This window comes from Lipotes vexillifer, unplaced genomic scaffold, assembly GCF_000442215.2.
Source record: "Lipotes vexillifer unplaced genomic scaffold, Lipotes_vexillifer_v1.1 scaffold903, whole genome shotgun sequence".
NCBI classification, from domain to species: Eukaryota; Metazoa; Chordata; class Mammalia; order Artiodactyla; family Lipotidae; genus Lipotes; species Lipotes vexillifer.
In genome coordinates this window covers 3,451,724-3,473,494 of record NW_006791919.1, presented here as the reverse complement: position 1 = coordinate 3,473,494, position 21,771 = coordinate 3,451,724, and the positions used below count along the sequence as shown (strand labels likewise).

General features: G+C 33.4%; 1 protein-coding gene across 1 annotated transcript in view; it reads left to right on the top strand.

Moving 5' to 3' along the window:
- Nucleotides 1-1,513: 1,513 nt before the first annotated feature.
- COL3A1 (collagen type III alpha 1 chain) overlaps nt 1,514-21,771 on the top strand; it is a 38,075-nt gene continuing 17,817 nt past the window's right edge. The window contains exons 1-18 of the mRNA XM_007464982.1: nt 1,514-1,679; nt 11,486-11,688; nt 11,943-11,993; nt 12,430-12,543; nt 13,833-13,910; nt 15,693-15,746; nt 16,207-16,260; nt 17,022-17,075; nt 17,733-17,786; nt 17,950-18,003; nt 18,662-18,715; nt 19,147-19,191; nt 19,331-19,384; nt 19,834-19,878; nt 20,449-20,502; nt 20,911-21,009; nt 21,554-21,598; nt 21,745-21,760. Of these exons, the coding sequence (XP_007465044.1) occupies nt 1,601-1,679; nt 11,486-11,688; nt 11,943-11,993; nt 12,430-12,543; nt 13,833-13,910; nt 15,693-15,746; nt 16,207-16,260; nt 17,022-17,075; nt 17,733-17,786; nt 17,950-18,003; nt 18,662-18,715; nt 19,147-19,191; nt 19,331-19,384; nt 19,834-19,878; nt 20,449-20,502; nt 20,911-21,009; nt 21,554-21,598; nt 21,745-21,760 (1,207 nt within the window). The 5' untranslated portion in view covers nt 1,514-1,600. The remainder of the gene's footprint in view (nt 1,680-11,485; nt 11,689-11,942; nt 11,994-12,429; nt 12,544-13,832; nt 13,911-15,692; nt 15,747-16,206; nt 16,261-17,021; nt 17,076-17,732; nt 17,787-17,949; nt 18,004-18,661; nt 18,716-19,146; nt 19,192-19,330; nt 19,385-19,833; nt 19,879-20,448; nt 20,503-20,910; nt 21,010-21,553; nt 21,599-21,744; nt 21,761-21,771) is intronic.

The window sequence follows — 21,771 nt, the reverse complement described above, 5'->3', positions numbered from 1 at the left end:
AGATGTACAAGAGATTGGTCCAACTAGTTTCCTTTTCCTGTCAACAGATGATGTCATCTACATTTGGACGCCTTTGTGCTTTTAGTAACTGGGCCTGTAGGGAAGCAAGTGTACAACTGTCCTCTCTTATAGAATAGATGTACACCTACGATTATACAAATAACATGTAAATTGAGTAAAAAAAAATGTGTAACATGAATTGGGAGAAAGAGAAAGAAGAAGATGAAAACAGTTTTAACAGAGGAAAGTCTTGAACTGGGTATTAGAGAAGTGACTTCCATGAATTGGTGTGAGATGGGGAGAATTTTACGTGTGCATACACGCATGGAGATGGGCATGGCTAAGTTGACATGGAAAAAATAAAATAAATGCATGTGACCTTGATTAGAATTGAATAGCTCATGTAGAATAGAGAGATGAATGAAGGAACTATGGACTGATGATTAGGGTATAAAGAAATATAGTGATTAATAGAAATAACTTGGTACTGTGGACAAGCACATTTTTCTTGCAAAGATTTATCTAAGACCTATAAATACTATTTGCCCCTCTTTAAAATATGACCCAGAAATTACTCCCCATATCCAGAAATACGTTGAAAAGCTATGTTAATGTGGCCTGGAAATTATACATACAGAAGTCTAAATTGAGAAATATTTATACTAATATTTATACCAATCTAGATAACATGAGAACTTTTGGTACTCTTTTGATATTTCATGTGATAAGCTCTTTCTCTTTCTGTTTCTTACAAAGTCAAGACATGAAGCGCTAAATTTTTCTCTAGAAAAATCCGTTTCAGCTTTTACAAGCAGTACAAAATTTGCACTCTCACAAGGAATTACTCTTTGGCTGGCTAAAGACATTTGTGAAAAATAGAAACAGCTATAGATTAGTAGCTAACTTTTAAGGTGCCATTCAGACATATCTTAGATACTTAGTCTTTTGACATTTGCCTGAAACTGAATTTCCAGGACCCAGAGTGGGTGGACAAACAGAGGCTTTTCTTCCAGTTAATCTTTTACAGTTCCCTATTTAAATTGAGTTAGGGTGGATTCTGGCAAAATCCCAATATAAAAGTCTTCTAGGAAGATCAGGTTGGCAAATTAGTCATGCCCAAGAAAAGGGCATCAAGAAATTTCTCAAAATGATGCAGTTGTTAATAAGGGGAGATTAAAAAATACCCACATCTAAGTCTTTTATTAAAACTCAAGGCAGAGATTTTTGATATATACTCTGAAGTTGTGCAAAGACACGTATGACTAAAATATGAAACAAACTTATACATACACATATAGACACAAGCTCCAGATGTGCAATTTCTCCTAAGTTGTGTATTGTGTCTTCCATAAGGGAAAAAGACATATTAATCATTTCTTTTACTGTTCAGGGGATGGGTGCTGCTCTCATATTTCAGAAAGGGGCTGGAGAGTGAGGGAAGCCAAACTTTTTCCTATTTAAGGCCAAAGCACAGGAATCTCAGTGGCTGAGTTTTATGACGGGCCCGGTGCTGAAGGGCAGGGAACAACTGATGGTGCTACTCTGAGCTGCTTTTCTTTTCTCCTTTTTGCACAAAGAGTCTCATGTCCGATATTTAGACATGATGAGCTTTGTGCAAAAGGGGACCTGGTTACTTTTCGCTCTGCTTCATCCCACTGTTATTCTGGCACAACAGGAAGGTGAGTAGGTACCGATTTCAAGAAACTTTATGGGGTTTTTGCCTTTACTTCTCTTTACAAATCAGTATAAAGGGGAAACCAGTCTCCTAAAAGCTAATTTCCTCTGTCAGCTCCCAGCTGTGAAACATAGAACTGACCAGGGTGGTGCTTTTTACATTTGCTTAAAGAGAATACTGTCTGTTTTGTATTTAAAACTTCTCTGGTTGTTGAAGATAAAGATGTTCTTGTACTAACTTGTTTTCACGTTAACGGTACTGGAAACTTTTTAAAATGGCTTTACAAAGTTCCCCTCCTGGATTGTTAACATCGTGGAATGCTTCCCTAAGCAGTCTGGAAGTTATTGGTCTCTTGTAATACCTTTATGCTCTCCTTTGTATGCTGGATTCTTTCTCAGGATAGAGCATTAAGCATTGTTTACCCAGTAAGATAATGCATCCTAAAAATAGCATGCATTAAGGATAGTCGAAAGGAAAACACTACACATTATTAGAACCACTGAAATATATTTCTGTAAAATGGCAACAGGGTAATATCTGCAACATTCTTTAAAGGGTTCAAACTGTAAAAAAGTTTCATTGTTCCTGTTTGTATTCAGTTTCAAGCACTTACATGGTTGATTAATACGTATCTTCTAATAATTTATTGTTAAGGGCCTAGTGTTTTCTTCATGTTCTACATTTTAACTGCATTTACATTGACAAAGAGAATATTTATGAAAATATTTTCAACAGGAATGTTTGACTTTTCTGTAAATAAGGTAAAGATATTAGTACTCTTTGACTTCAAAAAGTTGATTTGTTCTATTTTCTAATAAGTGCAAATGATGGTTCTCATGTTCTAATTTCCTCAAAACCATGTTTGGTTCATTGTCTTACTGTGTGAAAGTATTTCTTTTAATTCATATGTTTCTCAGAGTCATTAAAATACCAGACATATTGGAATTAAAGCTTTCATAGAAATAAGTTTTTAAATGCTAAATTTGAAGGTACTAGAAGAAATCATTACACATTCATTTCTATGTGCACATAATAAAAAAATGCTTACATTTAAACCTATAGTTTTTGCAAACATGGTGTCTGAAAACAGTTTTTCATTTTTAACGTCAAATATCTTTACTGTCCTATAGGTTGTATATGTAAGTAGGAGGGGAAACACCCAATGATATTTCTTCAGTTATATTCAGCCCATGGCCACAAACGAAAAGAAACATCCATATTCCTTGTTCCCTTCACTTCCTCTCCTTCCTTCCTTTCTCCACCTTCTTCTCTCTCCACCCCTTTTGACTCCTTTAGACCTCTTCCCCCTTGTCATTCCTTCACTCATCACCCCACCCCCTTCCTAGGCAAGACCATCCCTCCTCCTCCTTCCCCCCCTCCCTCTATCACCCCCGCCCGCATCCGCTAGTGCCCTCCGTGTGGCTTCACCTCTTTTCTTTCTTCCCTCCTCTTGTCTCCTCCCCCTTTCCCTCCCTTGAATTCTCAATCCTCTTTCCTCTGTTCCTCTCCCCCTCTCCTCCCCATTCTATTCTCCCAGAAGATGCCACAACCCCTAGTCCTTCCTTGGCTAAAAATACCAGATGACTTCTACCCCACCTCCACCTCAATCAAGACTTTTACCTTTTGAAAAATCCTTAAATTCTGCTAATTTCTGGGAAAAAAAATCACAAAGTTCTCATTCATCGGAAAGACTACAAACATTTAATGTTTAGTTCAAAAGAGTGACAAAATATTTGTGGTTGCCTGGTGGTTACAATCTTTTATAATCATTATGACTATTTTTCTTCTCAATCCCACTTCAGAGGGGAAAAAAGTGTTTGATACCTACAGGATCTTTATACCATATAAGTTCTTTTTATTTTCCCTTTTCCCTTTAGCTGCAGAATATAATAAAAAGCTATGAAATTTTGCTGATCCATTTGTATGCTTTTATGTTCAAAAGAAGTTGTAAAGGATTTTGTTCAGTTTACTGCTTTTGTTTCTCATGAAAAAAGATGTTTAAGTTTTTTTTGAGATAGTAACATCTTATGTTCCCTGGAGGTTTTACAAAACAAGACCAAAAATTGCTGGTAGATTAGTTTTGGGGAGGTTACAGGAGGTGGTTGAATATACAGCACATTGAGAATGGTCATATATAGTTCTGGGATATGGGTTTCTTATAAATGCCCTGAGAATCCCAGAAGCAGAACAGCTCCAATAAGCACTAACTTCTAGTCTACTCACACGAATATTCTAGAGCATAAAACATGTCCTCACAAAGAATTTTGGTCTTTTTACAAATCTGTGAATGTTCTATCTAATTCATGTATTTTCTTCTACCAATGGAGAAATATGTTCTATTTTATATTTCCTGTAGTTTATAAACATGCCGGATTTTAAGCACAAAGACTTGCCACCTGACATACAGTTACCATTTGCATAACCAATGCCAACATAAATGTTACACAGCTGGATTCCGCACTTTATAATGAGATTTTAAAATATCACATGTGTGAATTTTAAATATTAAACACTACTTTCCTAAGAAAACAGGTATATTACTGATAAAATATTGTCAAACACACATACTCAAACACAAACACATGGTAGCAATATTCAAAGACTTTTAGGAAATGGGCTTGAATGTTATGGCCATTTTCAAAATTCCATATATAACTATTCCACATATAATATATAACTATTTTTGTGAATATTTGTCAAGTTTCTGATTTTTTAGACTATTTGACATATTTTAGTTACTGTTTATTAAATAGATAAAAGGATAAAAAGTTATTACTAAGTAATATTGCTTCGTTAGGGCAGGGAGATAAACTTTATTTTAATTAAAAGTGTTCTAATGTTTGAGCTTATATTTAGTTACTCGGCTACTTACACTGTGATAATGAACTGTGGGCATTTAATTGTTTTAAAATTAAAGTCCACTGTAAATGGACTCAGAGAAATCAGTTCCTTATCACAGGTTGTGAGAGTCTATTTTCTTTTACACTAATTTCCATTATGCTTTAAGAGGGGATTTGTTACTCATCAAGCACACTTTGAATTGCTAAATCTACTTTTTAAATAGGAGGCTTATCTAAAATTTAAGCAGAAATTATCTTCAGCTCTGTAAAAATATAAATTCCAAGAAAATAAGGTATTGGTACAAAATTTTGTGTTTTTCATTAATGATACCTCGCATTTCCTCCCCACCTCTAGAGTATTCAACATCAGATGATCTAAAGGCCTCTAAGTAAATAGATATTCTGATTAAATTCTGAAATCAACCATCTCTGCATTGTAAGAGAAAAGAACAAAGCCACTGGAACAATTCTGGAAAAGGAAGACTGTGGTTATGTGCTTCTAACTAATTCAGATTCTTGGGCTGATGTCTTACCTACAGGCTCATTATAAAAAATCAAGAACCGTTGGATATGAGTTTTCTAGGAGTACAGTTGAGACTAAAAGCCCTCACAAAAGTCTCTGTTCCACACCTACAGAGTTGCATGCCAGAACTTGAGTAGTCACTCAGGGAGAAGAGTGCCATCTACTGAAACCCCATGGTTTCCATTGTGGATGACTGGTGCAGCGTTCCAAAGATTATGTAGCTCAGTTCTTTCATTCTGTAACATCAGATGATCTCACCACCTTGAAGTGATTAAAGTGGATTGCTTAAGAGTTAAAGTTTTAAAGATGAAAGATGTTATTGCCTTTGCTGGACATGAGGAACATTTGTAAAGTTTCCAGGTCTACAATAACTTTCTGGAAACATCTCAGTGAGCTGTTTCTCGTAAAACAGTTTTTCTTGGAAAAAAGTGTAGTGCTGTTGTTTTCTACATTCAAAAGAAAAACATAAAATAAAATAGAAAAGAGAGGGGTGGTATGATGTAAAAAAATCTAGAGTTTTCAAACGGGAAACTTGGCCTGTTTCATGTCAAGATGACAACGGAAAAAATAAGATAGCAATTCTTACACAAACCATTTGTTAACTGCAGTTCGGGGAGTTACATTAAACACTAGAATTTCTGTCTGTGCCTAATGAAAACACAGCAGAAATGGATTCCTTTCAGATTAACTAATAAAACCGTTGTATTTTCCATGACTGAGGTCAAGAACTGCCATTTAAAATGTAATCTTAGTGAACGAAATGAAAAGTTCAAAGAAGAGGGCAAAAATTAAAGTGCCCCAAAGATGTAAACATTGAGCACAAAGGATTCAGAACCTATTAAAAATTAAATTTGCTTTGAAAAGTCACATTAAGAAATTACTGCTTCAGTAAAATGGCATTTATTTTTCCAAAACTTTGTTTTCTATAGTGTTTGGTGTGGAGGATAGCAAACAGGGACTGTGTTTCTCAAGTTAATTAAAATCAGAGAAACATTCTGGAGCTGCCTGTTATGTTCATAAATGTCCAGATTCAGAAGGGAAGCTTTTAATGTAGTTAGAAGTTCATTAATATGAATCATTTAGTAACTATATTTTCTGAAAATCAATCTTAGACATCCTAAATATGTTTTTTTGCACTGGATACATAAGCCTTATCTGTTTATTGTTGTTGCTGCTGATAGGATCCTGCTTCTCTGTATCTAGTAAAATGTATGCTGAGTTCCCAGTCCCAGTTAATCCTGTTGGTGGTCTGGATGTCATTAGGGTGGTCTTGGAGATTAAAGTCTTTTTCATAAGGTCAGGAGAAAATAAACAACAGAATTCAACTCCAGATATTATCTTCTCGTTTTGAGGCCAGATTGAAAAGATATTCTGCAGAAAAATGTTATTCCTTAAAAAAAACAAAAAACAAGAAATAAACCCGTCTTTTTAGATTCTGATTTTAAGCTTGCAGGATTTAAAAACCATAATGGGACAGAGCTTTGAAGTTGACTTCTTTAACCCCACCCTGCCCTTGAAACTGCAGAAAGGGAATAGAATGTAGTAGTTAAGAGTATGGAATTTAGAGACAGCTTTCCTAGGTTCAAATATTAGCTTTACCTCTTACCATATAAAACCTTGGGAAAATCACTTCATGTCTCTGTATCTCAGATTTCCCACCTGTAAAATGAGGATTATGACAACACCCACCTCACAGGGCCTGTGGAAAGATTAAGTAAAATAGATATACAAAGCGCTCAGAACAGGGCTTGCAACATAAGAGATACAGATACAAACTCTGTCTAGTATTAGTTTTACTAACACTGGAAAATAAAATTACTGTAAGGAAGAAATTAAAGTACTTAACGATTTAGTGATAAGGAAGGTAAGAATAACATTTTGGTTATCAGACATAAAACTTAAAGATGTTTGTCAACTGTAATTATACAAGTAGAATATATTTTCCTCAGTATTCCTATAATTGATCACTTATCAGATTATATTATAATGTAATTGCTGATTGTTAGGTATATGATACTTTTAATTCTAATTCTCTAATATTTTTTATTTTTCACAGGGCAAAATATTAACCACCTTAAAGGAAATTTCTAATTGGAGACCTAAAAATCATATAACTATAAAGAATAAAACAAGGAAACATCTAGAAATGATGATTCATAAAATTTCTTGGTTTTGGGTTTTTTTTTTTTTGGTAGGGGACAAGAATAAGAAGAATCTACCTTGTCCATGCAAAACATTTTAAAATTGAAATTATCTATCTACTTAGGTCTACAGATATTTCCTTCAATCCTTTTTGTTAATTCATCTAACATACTTTAACATACTCTGATTAATAATAAGCAGCCAGAACATATTTATTAAAATGTATGTTCTTCAAACATAAGTATCATTTAAAAGCCAAACATATTTCAGTTGGAAGCTATATGAACTACTTTTGCTCACACTTACAAAAAATTCAACTTTCTACAGTAACAGGAAAATAATGTTACGATAATTTGCATATCACATCTGTTATTCTTAGATTTTCAGATTAAAGAAAACCTTCTCTCTGAAGAGGATTCAATAAGAAGAGAAGAGAAAAAAATTAAATTATCACTCAAGCTAAATTAACAATTTGATTGGATGCTTTAGGGCATATTATTTTTACTGCAAAAATGTAATTAAGACAAACATAACTTGCATTATTTTTTAGTCACTACAGTAAAATTCTATCAAATCAGCATAAATTAACATTTGAAGAATGGAAACCAAAACAGCAAAAAGGAAAGCTTTTAAGAACATCTGAAAATATTAAATTATGTTACTTGGTTTTATTTTTCTCTAAAGTTCCAAAACAAAGAGCTAGGAAATAAAAGAGTCAAAGAGTGGGTTGTGTCATACACTATCATTTTGTTTTACAACTTAGATGATGATTTAGTCTAATGTATTGTTTGAGTGACCACAGAGAAATTTATTTCAGGACAGTTCTTTGTACTAAGGAACAGAAACACTAAATGACATGAGAGGTAAGGTTTAAAATTAATTACACATTGGAACAGGGAGACTTAGTTTAAGCAATAACAATAAAGGAAGTAACTGGGAAATCTATTACTTGTCCAGCAGTAAAAATGAGATTATTTACTTTTTCTTTAACATATTTACAAAAGTATGTATCTTATTTTTTTTCATCAAAGCTGCTCTGAATTTAGATATCTAAGAAAAGAAGGGAATAATATGAGATGACTACTGTTTCTGAATTCCATTTTCTATTTTATTTCTAAATGCTGCAAGTGGCTAACTAGAGCATTTTATTCCTCTTGAAAACAAAACATTTTTTTCCTTGACTCTGCCATGATTTTCTCATATATAACTAGGCTATGGTCCTAAAATTGAGGACCATGAGACATCTGTGTAATAGGTTTAGCTTCTGAGAGAACATATTGCCAACCATATTTTGTCATGCACAAAACACAAAGTTAGAGGCAACTACATAAAATTCTCCATTCTTTCAACAAGGGTGACTGAGGTAGAACTGCAGAGAAAAGTGTGACTTTCAGCTACAAGTTTCTACAGGAACTGACTTTTCAGGAGAGCCAGATTTCTTTCAAATGAATGTGAGATAAGTTACGGCAATAAACAAAAGTGCATTAATTCTTATTTTTCAAGCATTCCACCTTTCTTCTTTTATTTAGAACAACATCACCTTTAAAAAAAAGAGAAGTACACCAAATTAACTCAACCTTTATATTGAGACCTCTATGTTTTAAAAAGTATAACACACATGGCTTCTAATAAAATTTGGAAACAAAAGGCTAAATAATTTTCATTTATGTAACACTGAGTTTAACCCCAATTCTAAAAAATTCATTTACAACTTTAATGTCAATATTATGCTCATTTGTTTAAAAGTTTGCAGAGCGAATGTAAAATACCGTATCTCTAGGTTGTGATAGTACCTTCAATAAGACACAAATATAAGAGGATGAATACACAAGGGAAAATGTTTTATGTTAATTTTGAAGCAGAATAAGAACGTAGGAAGAGAAGATATTTAAAATACAACATGCTTGACCCTAGTTTTAACTGTTATCTTCATTTGTCTTTAATATGTCATCAGTATCCAACAGCTAATTTTTATAAAACAGGTCCTATGTTAACTATAGAAAGATATTCTTGACCCAAAGACAAAGAGCTAAAAAAAAGTATTAGTATAAACTGGTCATATCTTTTTCTTTTTTTTCTCAGCTTTATTGAAATATAAATGACGAAGTTGTATATATTTAAGGTGTACAACATGATGAGTTGATATATATACACATTGTGAAATGATTACCACAATCAAATTAATTAATACATCCACATAGTTGTGTGTGTGTGTGTGTGTGTGTGTGTGTGTGTGTGTGTGTGTGTGTGTGGTGAAAACACTTAAAATCTACTCTCAGCAAATTTCAAACATATATTGGCCTATGGTCAATATTCTTTATACTAGTGATACCTTCAAGGAAGCTGAGAAGCCTGATATCCACATTATTAATGAGAAAAAATCTTGAGCTAGAACTAATCTGTTGGGATACTTCATATAAAGTTAATTTAGAGAAATTTTTTTTAAATAATTCATCTTAAGAAAAGGGAGCCAGTGTAAAGTTTGAAGAGTGTATGTCATACAATTTTATTAAACAACCTTCCATCTCATCAAAATTTTCAGTCCTTTTCTGAAAACCAGTGAACTTAGTTCCTAAATATGTCATTTCTGCTTAGAGAACAAATTTAATGCCTAGATCCTTTAAATTACTACTGTTCATAATAATATGAAAAAGATTGCACTTCTCTTAAGCATATCTTTCAAAACACCATTTAAATAGGCCTACTGCATTGACATGAGGTAAGCATTTTGGCATTCAGCTTTTATGCTCACAAAGTATAAAGGAATGCTCCTTTAAAAGTTTAGACAATATTTCTTTCCAATGTTCTCATCTGTTTCAAACATGGAGGAGGAACTATAATAACTTTTTAAAATAAGCAAATTTTTTCTTGCCTACTTAAAATTGCAGTGAAACAATCATACTTTCTTTTATTAGCTGTAAACACATTGGGTAATTGTAACAAGAAAAGACTTTTAAACTTCTTGAATCCATCAGGGGTGTGGCACAAGATGATTAAAGTTGTATCTGCACACATAGATTGAAATGAGGAGGGGAGGTATGCTGTAGAGTCCCTAGATTCTAAAATTCTCCTTTTTTTATGAACTTTTTTTTTACTGAATCAGCTAAACCTCTATACTCAAAATATTTAGCATTACTCCAGGTATGGAGAGGATATAAAAACAGGAACTTGAAGAGGTGATCTTCATGGCTGTATGTAGCATCCAGGTGGAAAAATCTCAGGACTCTCTCAAAGGCCTCTTGGCCACAAGGCACCAAAAAGTGTTCTTAAACGACTTGCCTTCTCCCAAGCAAGCCTCTTTCAACAGACAAAAGTTTGGGCTCTGAGAAAATAAAATTTCACTGTTTCACAAAAATACAAATACTGAACAAGTATGTGATTTGTTGTTGGCAAAAATTTTTGCAGATGTTTAGAAACTTGTAATTTATTTTCATAGTTACTGGCAAGCTATCTAATCCTCAAGAGCTAAAGTTGTATTCAAGCACAGTCCACAGCTAATGCTTTAAGAATTGAGACCTGGTTTTATTTTGGCAACCCCTAAGTTGATTCATTGTTAATAGCTGCTGAAATTTCAGTATCTTACATATAATTAGGAAACAAGTTTAAAATTTTCGTTGAAGCAAATTTTTGACCATTTTAAGCCACACATACACATGGTCATGATTCATATTTTTCCTTACTATTCCTTGCCAATTTTTGTTTTAAAAACTTTTTTTTTTTTTTTAGTGATTTGGAAACCTCTTTACATCCATATGAGGTATACAATATATTATATTATATCATATTATGTTGACCTACTAATGCCCAACAGAGCTAGCAGTGATATTCAATACATACAATAAGACTTGTTAAGATTTTCCCAGGAATCTGGAAAAGTTTTATGTTGCCAAGAGTAATTCAGTTTTCCCCTGAATTTCTCAACTAGGTTAATAAAATCCAGAAAGTCTTCAGAGTTAGTGACAAAATCATCTTTATAGTTTAATGCTCCCATCTATAGTTGAAGCAAAGAATAGAAATTAGATAGAAAAACTTGTTTTCAATTGCACAATTAATAAATAAATGTTTAAGCAATTGTCAGGTTTCCACTGGTATTAAGTTCTCACTACAAGCAAAAGTAAAATACCTACTGGCCCTAAGGAAAATTTACCTTGGTATGCCAATTTGATGTTAATAAACAGATTTGGTATTTAATGCAGTCTTTTACTACTTAGCAAATTATGGAGGAAGACCATTATATTCTTCATAATTTAATTTTTGGATTTTTTTGAATGTGCAAAATATTACACCATCTCTCTTATTTTTCAGTTGTTGAAGGAGGATGCTCCCATCTTGGTCAGTCCTATGCGGATAGAGATGTCTGGAAACCAGAACCATGCCAAATATGTGTCTGTGACTCAGGATCTGTTCTCTGTGATGACATAATATGTGATGACCAAGAATTAGACTGTCCCAACCCCGAGATCCCATTTGGAGAATGTTGTGCAGTTTGCCCACAGCCTCCAACAGCTGTGAGTTTAAAGAAAATCTGTACATACTCAAGATTCATATTTAAACACATGAATAGTTCCTATGTCATAGGAGCCTGAAAGGAAGTGAAAGTAATGTCCAGCAAATAATCACATGGGTATTACCAGTAAAAGGTGAACCTTCCTGTTAAAAACCAGGGATTGGATGCAATTTAGGATAAGAAATTGGGACACACTTCATGGGAAAATTGTTCCTATCTATGTCTTGTTTAATCTATATCTTTTCCATTTATTAGCCCACTCGCCCTCCTAATGGTCATGGACCTCAAGGCCCCAAAGGAGATCCAGTAAGTAAACATTCTACAGTGAAAGGAAATTAGTTCCTTGATGAGTTTGCTTTCTTTTTTTCCCTTCTAATAACCTTTCCATATTTGAACTTCCATCATGTATACATTTCCTTTAGTACCACATATTTAAATAATGACACATGATAACTCAAACTGAGAATCCATAATTGTGCATGTAAAGATTCAGATTTCCCCAACTTTGTATAATGTCTTCATCCTTATTATTGGTTTGAAAAATAACATATAGGTCAATATACAAAGGAATAAATTACACTGAAATTATTCACATGATTTGGGTACAAATGTATAGATTCCCGAGAAAACGTATCCCTTATGTTGATTTCTTATAAAGCATAGAAGCTACAATTTAATAATGATTCTAAATCACTAGGACTTTTCAGTGTTTTGTTTACTTTTATCTCTGATTTTTTTTTAGGGTCCTCCTGGTATTCCTGGGAGAAATGGTGATCCTGGTCTTCCAGGACTGCCAGGTTCCCCTGGTTCTCCCGGCCCTCCTGGAATCTGTGAATCGTGCCCTACTGGTAACCAGGTAATAAATTCCAGGACTAAAAGAGTGTCCTATTTAAAACTGCCTGGTTCATTTTCTTTTCTTTAGTCTATGTGATATCTCACTTCTGTGGGTTTCTTATATCTATTCTCTGATTTTATGTATTTAACAAATTCCCATCTAGTGCTTATATATGCTAGGCACTCTTCTAAGTGCTTTATAAATATTCACTTTTCCTCATAATTCTAATGCTATTGCTACTATATCTTTGCAAAATTTCCCAGCTTCTAAGCAGGCATATAATATATGTATTAGGCTTGAAAAATGAACCATCAACTCCCCAAAGAATTAACCTAGAGAATTTAGGAACCGCTGTAACTATTCCCCATATAATATTGATGGTAAAACCTCTGAAAGTCTGGACAAAAGCTGCTGAAGAGCTATGAGCACTCCTTAATGACTTCAAGTCCAGAGGATTATTCAAGCCTATGCAACTACTCTTGCCAAGCCTTCAGAGCATATCCTGCTCCTCTTGAAAAGCATGGCAACCCACTAACTCTGAATGTAAAGCAGATAACTAAACAAATAGATAAGACAACATTTCTACTGCATGAAATTAGGAGAAATTAGAAAACATATACAAATCACTGTGGGTTGAAAAAAAAGATTTTCAAAAATCAATTTGATAGGAAGCAAAGGATATAGTCTAACTTATTCTTATCTTGGTACCAAACAGAATCCATTGCTAGACCTAGAATTCAAAATAAAATAATCTCCAAAACAATCCAATAAACACATGAACCTTTCTATTAAATCTCGTGTTTGTTTTCTATGGGGATGTTTACTTTTTGGCGAATCTGTTAGGTACATTAACTAAAAACTAGAGATATCAATTTTACTTGCATCATTAACTTTTGAGAAAGTAATTTGACATCTTCATTTTTTCTGCTCAAAGTAAGAAAGTCAGATTATATGATCTCAAGGCTCTTTCAGCCTTCGTCTATGATCTTATGTTTCTAAGGCTGTAGATATCACTTAGAAATATTTTTAGTAAGAGCATATAGAAAAAAATTATTTAGAAACAAATTGCATACAGTCAGTTGAAAGATTTGTGCATTGCCTAGGCAAGTATTTCTGTAAGACATCTAATATCTAAAGTTACAGAGAGATAGAATTAGCAAGATAATTAAATAATACAAACCACACTCTCTGGCATGCAGAAAACTTTCTATCAGTGAACAGATGTTGCATGCATTACTTCTAAATGTTTCTGAAAAGAATTATGATCTATATATCAACATGATCTTATCTACCTGGTCTCTTTGCTACAGAACTATTCTCCCCAGTATGAGGCATATGATGTCAAGTCTGGAGTACCAGGAGGAATCACAGGCTATCCCGGGCCAGCTGTATGTACAAGTGTTTGTCAGCATTTAGAGAATAATTTAGCCTTCCACTCTGTTAAATCTTAAATGGTTGTTCTTCTAGTAATGCAGTGTTATGACAGAATTGTACAAAATAGCTTATTCTTTGTTAAGGCAGGAAAGAAAATGGTAGGTTTATCATGATCCTTCTTTCCTAACTCATTTTTTTTCTTCACTGCCTCTTATTTCATGCCTCTTTTGCCACTCCTTCCTTCTTTACAAAACCACCTATTCCAGGGGCACACCTGCCTTCATTCTTAGGTCTCACACTCATATATTTCCTAATTTTAACCAAATTTTGTTATTTTTCACTTCCACTTTTCCTTTTTCTCACCTGAGTTGTTCAAAACCTTCTTTCAATGTCTGCTCACTATTCAAATGCTACTTTCTAGATGACAACCCACTTGATGACAATCCAATATCACAATTCATCTCACCTCAAATCCTGAAATACAAATATTTCCAGAATTTATCGAGTATTAAAGTTCATCTATTGTAAATGATATCAATTCACATTGTATGCAAAGGGTTCCCTTCAAGGTAAATGACTTGAAGCTTTGATAGAAGAAAAGAGCAAAAAAGCATTGAAACCTAGGCACGTGTGCTTGACGCATGGTGTCCCATGTAAATGACCCTTATTGAAGAATAGCCTTTAAGAGGAGCAGTACTATGGAAGGTTATCATTTTACTGCCAGAAACAGGTATATATGTGTAAATGAGACATGAAGCTGGATTCCCAGGGATTATGGAAGATTGCTGCCCAGATCATTGGACCCCATAGTTATGACTTCTAAAACTAGAGAGGACAAAATTTCAGCTATTAGATCTAAATGATCAGTTAAAGAAAGACACTTAATTGGTAAAAAGTAAATTGTAAGAAGAGAATTTTATTCATCTTTAAAGTTTTAGAGCCTGTGAATTTTTTGTGTATATTTTAAAACCAGAAGGACAATTGCATTAACTATGTAAATGTAAACATCTGTTGTTACTCAGCTACGTTCACATTATGAATCTTATTTTTCAATCAGATATACTGTTTTTAGTAAAAAGAAAAACCAAAAAAACTAAAAAATCCACTACTTATTAAGATTCCAGAAAAAAAGTTACAAGATAAAATTTAAGAAGAAACTCTAGTTTTATAAATTTATTATCAGTATTTATAAATAGTGTGCTACAAAACTGAATATTTTCTAGTTTAACCTGTATTTCTGAACAATGATAAATCATTTACAATTTATTGTTGTCCCACGTACGATGAATCTTACACACGCAACTAAATCTTCATATCAACACAACTCAGTGATATAGTTAAGAAATTTTGGGTTGATTTACATCATTATTTTTAGAAACTGGGGTTTATACTATGCAGATCAATATTTTTCCACATTGAGTTGAGCTGCGAGGTGAAAATATGCTTCTTCCCCAGTTCGAGTATCACTCTAATGTTGCAGAGATTCTCAAAGCATTTTGTATAGATTTTTCCAGATTTTGAAAGCACTTTTTGGGGAACTCAGGTCAGCATTTTATAACACCAGTAATTTTTATTGACTCTGAGAGAATTTCATTTAGAGTGAAGTTTTTGTGATGAGATTTTCATTTAAAATTAATAAAATTAATTGATCTATGAATAGTTATCACATAATGAGGTATGCTGTTCTCATTTTTAAAGATGTCAGTATCATTCCAAACAGAGACATCTCTGATGCCTGGATAAAGTGTATTTCAGATGCATTTATTTTGTACTTATCTTTCAAATTTTTGTTCCAGGGTCCGCCCGGCCCACCCGGTCTCCCTGGTACATCTGGTCATCCTGGTTCCCCTGTAAGTATAGCCATTAATGGTGATTTCTTCTTCATGCATATTATATGAATCAAGTTAATACAGATCTTGCTGTAATTTTGCCATTCCAGCAAGCATAATCCCAATTAAGTAGAGAAGTAGCAACCAAGAAACTATCATTCCTTCAAAGATGTTGGAATTTCACATTTAGTTCCTTTTAGCTATTAGCAATTAAAACCTTGGTAAAATTAAAACACATTTAATTTGCATGTCATATGGCTTCAAGTCTGAAGCAATTCAGTTTCAGTGGAATTAAGTGTGTAGAATGGAATAAATTAACTCTATTTTGATCTGAAAAATTGTTGTTTCAATATTTATAAACTAGAATAAAATTCACTGACTACATTCACAAATTCTGATTTCATACTGTCTTCACGATGTAAATGAATCATATGAAGATGAAGTTAGTTTAAAAATATTTACGTATTATTCTATCCACTAGGGTTCTCCAGGATACCAAGGTCCCCCTGGTGAACCTGGGCAAGCTGGTCCTGCAGTAAGTAACAATTATATCTACACTTAATAAATTAACAGTTCTAGATAGAAACCACCCTCATTTTCTAAAACATAACTGTCGAATGCTACAAAATATAGATCAAATTTATTTAAAATAAAAAAATGTACTTTTATGATCGTTGAACTGGTTTCAAAGATCTTTTGGACTCAATGGTTTAGATATCTTAAGAGACACTTACTATTTTAATCTAGGAATTTCCTGGCTAATTAGCCACCACCACAGTCCACTTCCTAGTGCAAATACAAATCCTCTTTGTCTTAAATATAGATTAATTATCCTGTAGCCACTCAGTTCACCTGCATGTCTACTCTTCTGAAATATAATTTTAAAATTAATTTAGTAGAAATAAGCATAGTCTAACAAAGTCCACCAAGAAAACATGCTGTGTAAATAAGGTGAAGTTAGTTTAATATTTCAAAGTATTTGAAAATACCTATACATTTAAAATTTCAATATCTCAAAAAATGTAGAAGTGCATTTGGGTTTATAAATACACACATGTGGTATAAAATACTGATACATGGTACTTTTAATTTTCATAAAAAATAAGTTTAATAAACAGTAACAACTGGATTTAATATAGGTATACTATTAACTTGGTGTGTCATTTTCATGATGAGAAACATTGATAGTATTTTTTAAAAGGAGTTTTTTTCTAGAAATACACATAGTTAGAATAATAAATTGATTGTAACAGAAAAATCTACAGATATATTTGTTTTTTATTTCCTTTTTTTCAGGGTCCTCCAGGACCTCCTGGTGCTATAGGTCCATTAGGTCCTGCTGGAAAGGATGTAAGTTTTTAAGAATTGAATGGGGATACAGCAAAATTCAAGTTGGAATATTCTAAATCGTATATCCCATGTTCTAGAATCTCAAAGAGAAAAACCTTACTCAAAACATTGTTGATATCTTAATAACTTTATAGCTCATATTAATCTCTGAATATCTACATAGTATTTGCATGGCCACATATATCAGTTTTTGAATTCTAAGCCAACAAAACCCCCAAATGCTCTTCTTGACTCTGTCAGGAAGAGTCATCCAGTGAATACAGCACTTAACTAGAGAAGACACTTCTTCTCTATGTCCCTTATAATAAAGAAATTTGTGTCTGTTCTTTATGAACTTGAAAACTTAAAAACACAATTAATATTATGTCAGTCTTTCTTTCCCATTTAATTTCCAATGGCAAATTCTTCCCACTGGATTGAGAGGTGGTCATAATACTTGTTTGGAGTGATGACTGCATTTTTTATAAGTTTATATCAAGGTGGGAGAAGCTCTCCCCATTCCTTTTACTAGGAAAGCTGTTCTCACAACCATATGTTTAGTCCCACCATTTTCATGAGTCCTTGGTGAGAAAAATGCAAAATAATCAGTTCACTAATTGGTTACAATGAGTTTTCTCTTACACAAGCTCCCATATATTCTTTTATTTCTCCACCTAGGGGGAATCAGGAAGACCCGGACGACCTGGAGAGCGAGGACTGCCTGGCCCTCCAGTAAGTCTTCAGCATGCAATGAATTAGTTGGAGTAATCACAATGATCTTAGGTTGAAAATTATTATATAATTAAATTAAACTTAAAAAGGGAAGGCATTTTTACTACTGGATTGTGAGTCTATTTGAAAGTTCATTAATATCTTTTTTATTCCTTATTTTTAGGGTGTTAAAGGTCCAGCTGGCATGCCTGGATTCCCTGGTATGAAAGGACATAGAGTAAGTACAGTTTCTAAATTGACTCTAAGTTGTTGCATTTGGCTCTGTTTACTTACCTAACCAATTTTATTGGACAATTGAGTGTGTGCCAAAAATGATTGATTCTGACTAGTTGTTTTGATTTTCTAAGTCTATCAACTTTATTTGTTGACCAAATCAACTAGTTATTTTACATAAAGTAATAAAGCTGATTTTAAGTGTATGGAAAATATTTGCAAAACAGTAAGTTTCTTACTGCCACTGTCAGAAAAGATGAAAATATACTATTGAGAACTATTCTTGACTTAGTCAATATGATTTACAGATCGAATCAAATGACTTATTCTATGCAAAACATTAGATAAAGTAAACCAGCTGAGCCAAAATTTGATCAACTTCATAGACATAAAAATCTATGAAACTGATACTTTCCTAATGCTACATTTAAAGCAAATTCCTAATTGGACTAAATTGTACTTTCTAATTATTTCATGTTTTTAACTGTAAAATCAATGTCCAAGGTCTTCAATGCACTTAAAAGAGTTTTAAATTATTCATGTCAATGTTGAAAATAGTGCTATGTGGTAAAGCTAGCTATAAAAAATTCAATGTAAAGTTTCTAACTGTTCTGAATTGTTAACAGATCTTAATATTTTTACTACTTTTATCTATTTCAAAGGGCTTTGATGGAAGAAATGGAGAAAAAGGCGAGCAAGGTGCTCCTGGATTAAAGGTAAATCACAACAAAATCATATTTTCATAAATAAATTTATTTAAATATTATAGCTATATTTAAGATTTATATTTTAGGATTTGCCTTTTTCTAAAACATACCTGAGTTTTGCATTTTAAGAGCTAAATAACAGCGACTAATTGAGATGTGCTCTTAAAACTTCCATGAAATCTAATAACATGAACTGTCTAGATTAGAAATGATTGAGCACCCCTGAGTAACACGTTGATTACTTCTGTTTAGTCTTCAAGTTTTTAAAATGCAAAAACTGAAATTTATAGCATATAAGATTGCTAACAAAAATTTGGTATTGTTAAAATGTAATCTTTTTCTTGGTTCCATATATTTTTTATAATATGCTGTGTTGAAAAAGTTATAAATTTCTCCTCCTGTTATACAAAATGGTGACACAGTTGTTTACATGTTTCTAGGGTGAAAATGGCCTTCCAGGTGAAAATGGATCTCCTGGAGCAATGGTAATTATGTTTCTTATCATACAATTTTCAGTTTTACTATTAACTTCCACCTAACGCAAAACTTGCCTCGCTCACTCTGCAACCATTGTCACACATATCTAGTTTAAAAAAAGACCACACTTTTAATTTTATTCTGTAGGGTCCAAGAGGACCTGCTGGTGAGAGAGGACGACCAGGACTTCCTGGAGCTGCAGTGAGTATTCTTACTGACATTACACAATTACGATCCGAGTCACAGAGAAGTGTTTCAGTCAGTTTTCAGGCTGTGACAATCTGCAAGAAGTTTTCTATAAAATTGCATTTAAAGTCACCTCCATAAGGATTTTAGCCATAACTATATGCAAACAAATAAGTGTTTTATAGTTATTATCTGTTGAGGATTTTTTTAACATGTTAACTTGGCATATTTATGCATTAATTTGCCTTCAGTTCTGTAAAACACAGAATCCAATCTTTCTACATCAGATCATTGCTGTAACTATCAGAATTTCAGTGATTTTCCTCTAAAGATATATAATGATTAAGCAGATTTTAATATACTTGAGGAAAAGTCTGACTCAGTTGAGTCAGACTTTTAGTTAAAATATTACTTGTGACCAGCCTTTCAGAAAGAAGATATTTGAGACCAACTTCTCTTTTTAGGGGGCTCGAGGTAATGATGGAGCCCGAGGAAGTGATGGACAACCAGTAAGTAACTTTTCATCTAACCCTGATGGGCTTAGTGTAATGAGAGATTATGGAATTTTGGAGTAGTGGAATAACATGGTTTATAGACCTAAAACTCAACGTTGTTCATAAATATCTGATTCAAACTGACACTAATCCCATAAACAAAATCTAGAAACAATCTAGAAATGGTAAACTCATAAACAAAATTCTGACGCTCCTTATTATACTTGGCCAGTTACTAACATCTGTATGGTGCTTATAATGTTGTTAAGGGCCAATATTGGATATGACAATTAAAAGAGTCCTGAAAAATAGATAATAATGCTATCTCTATTTTATAAATGAGAGCTCAAGGCTAAGTGACCTGCACAAAGTCACCAGAATTCATGGCATAAGTTGTCGGGCATGGGAGATCCAAATTTTCTTTTTATTTTACCACACTATTTCTCCACCTAATGTTCATCTCTGATGATAAATACTGTTTTTATCTAATTTTCCTCTGTATTTTGTATGTACCCACTTATTATTTACCAGTAGTGTTAGTTTTCTTTTACTTAAGAGCTCTTGAAATGCTATTTATTTTTTTAGGGTCCCCCTGGTCCCCCTGGAACTGCAGGATTCCCTGGTTCCCCTGGTGCTAAGGTAAACATGAATTTCTGTAGAAGAATGTAAAATATATCTTTGAGATAACATAAAATCATTGGGCTGCTTCTTGAAAGTGATTTTTTTACAGCCAAGTGGATTTCTTTGAGCTATATAGATCTTTAAAGCCCTGTTCTTGATTCCAAAAGGGGTTTTATCCCTGGCCTTTTGCTATTCTGATCTCTTCTGTTGTCTTTTCTTTTTTCCCAGTCTCTTTCTGCAAACAGAGATAACACAATCACACACATAGTTACCATTTTTCTCTGCCTAAATGGTTAATGAAACTTTGCTTTAATTATCATACTGCTTCAGCTTTTAGGAGATGGGTTTAAACGGGACTGACTAGCAAACTGGCCAAGACATTAGAAGTGGCAAGGGAGACTGACTACTTAGGGATTTATCCCTTAGGGTGAAGTTGGACCTGCGGGATCTCCTGGTTCAAGTGGCTCCCCTGGACAAAGAGGAGAACCTGGACCTCAGGGACATGCTGGTGCTCCAGGTCCTCCTGTAAGTACCAAATATGGCTGATTAAGGGAGAGCATTGCTACACTTTATTTCATGAAAGCATATGTTCTAATGTTGCTATCAATTAAAATTACTTTTTTGCAAAGAAATGTTGCTTAGTGCTCTGCAATAGCTCTACTATTGATTTGACTAGTACTGAAATTAGTTTTGCGGTCTGTACTTTTCTAGAATTTATGAATTTTATGGTTATATGACACAGAATAAGTAGAGGATGGATAGTTATCTGTTACTTTGAAGACTGTGCCCCAAACTAATCACCAATCAGAAAAATTCAGAAAAGAAACAAGACCAAAAACCTCTTCTCTATGTACTTATTTAATAATTTAGACCAAGTGCATATTATCTTTAATTTATTCAGGTAATGATCATTTTTTGTGACATTTTATGTGTTGTGCTGTAGTTGGAAGAATCACCTAATCTCTATAAAGCACAACGCCCATCAATAAATTTATTTTAGTTATATAAACAACTTCAAAAATATATGTACTATTTGCATCCTTATTAATATGCTCTTTTCCCCCTCTAGGGCCCTCCTGGGAATAATGGTAGTCCTGGTGGTAAAGGTGAAATGGTAAGATGCCCCCACCACTCACCCACATTCAGCCACACACATATTATTGGCTTCCTCTGCATTTTGCAGGACAATACATTTAAGTTAGCTATTTAGAAAAGAAAGTTCAAGTTTGCCTAATGTTAATGTTCTCGGATTGTTTCTAGGGTCCTGCTGGCATTCCTCGGGGCCCT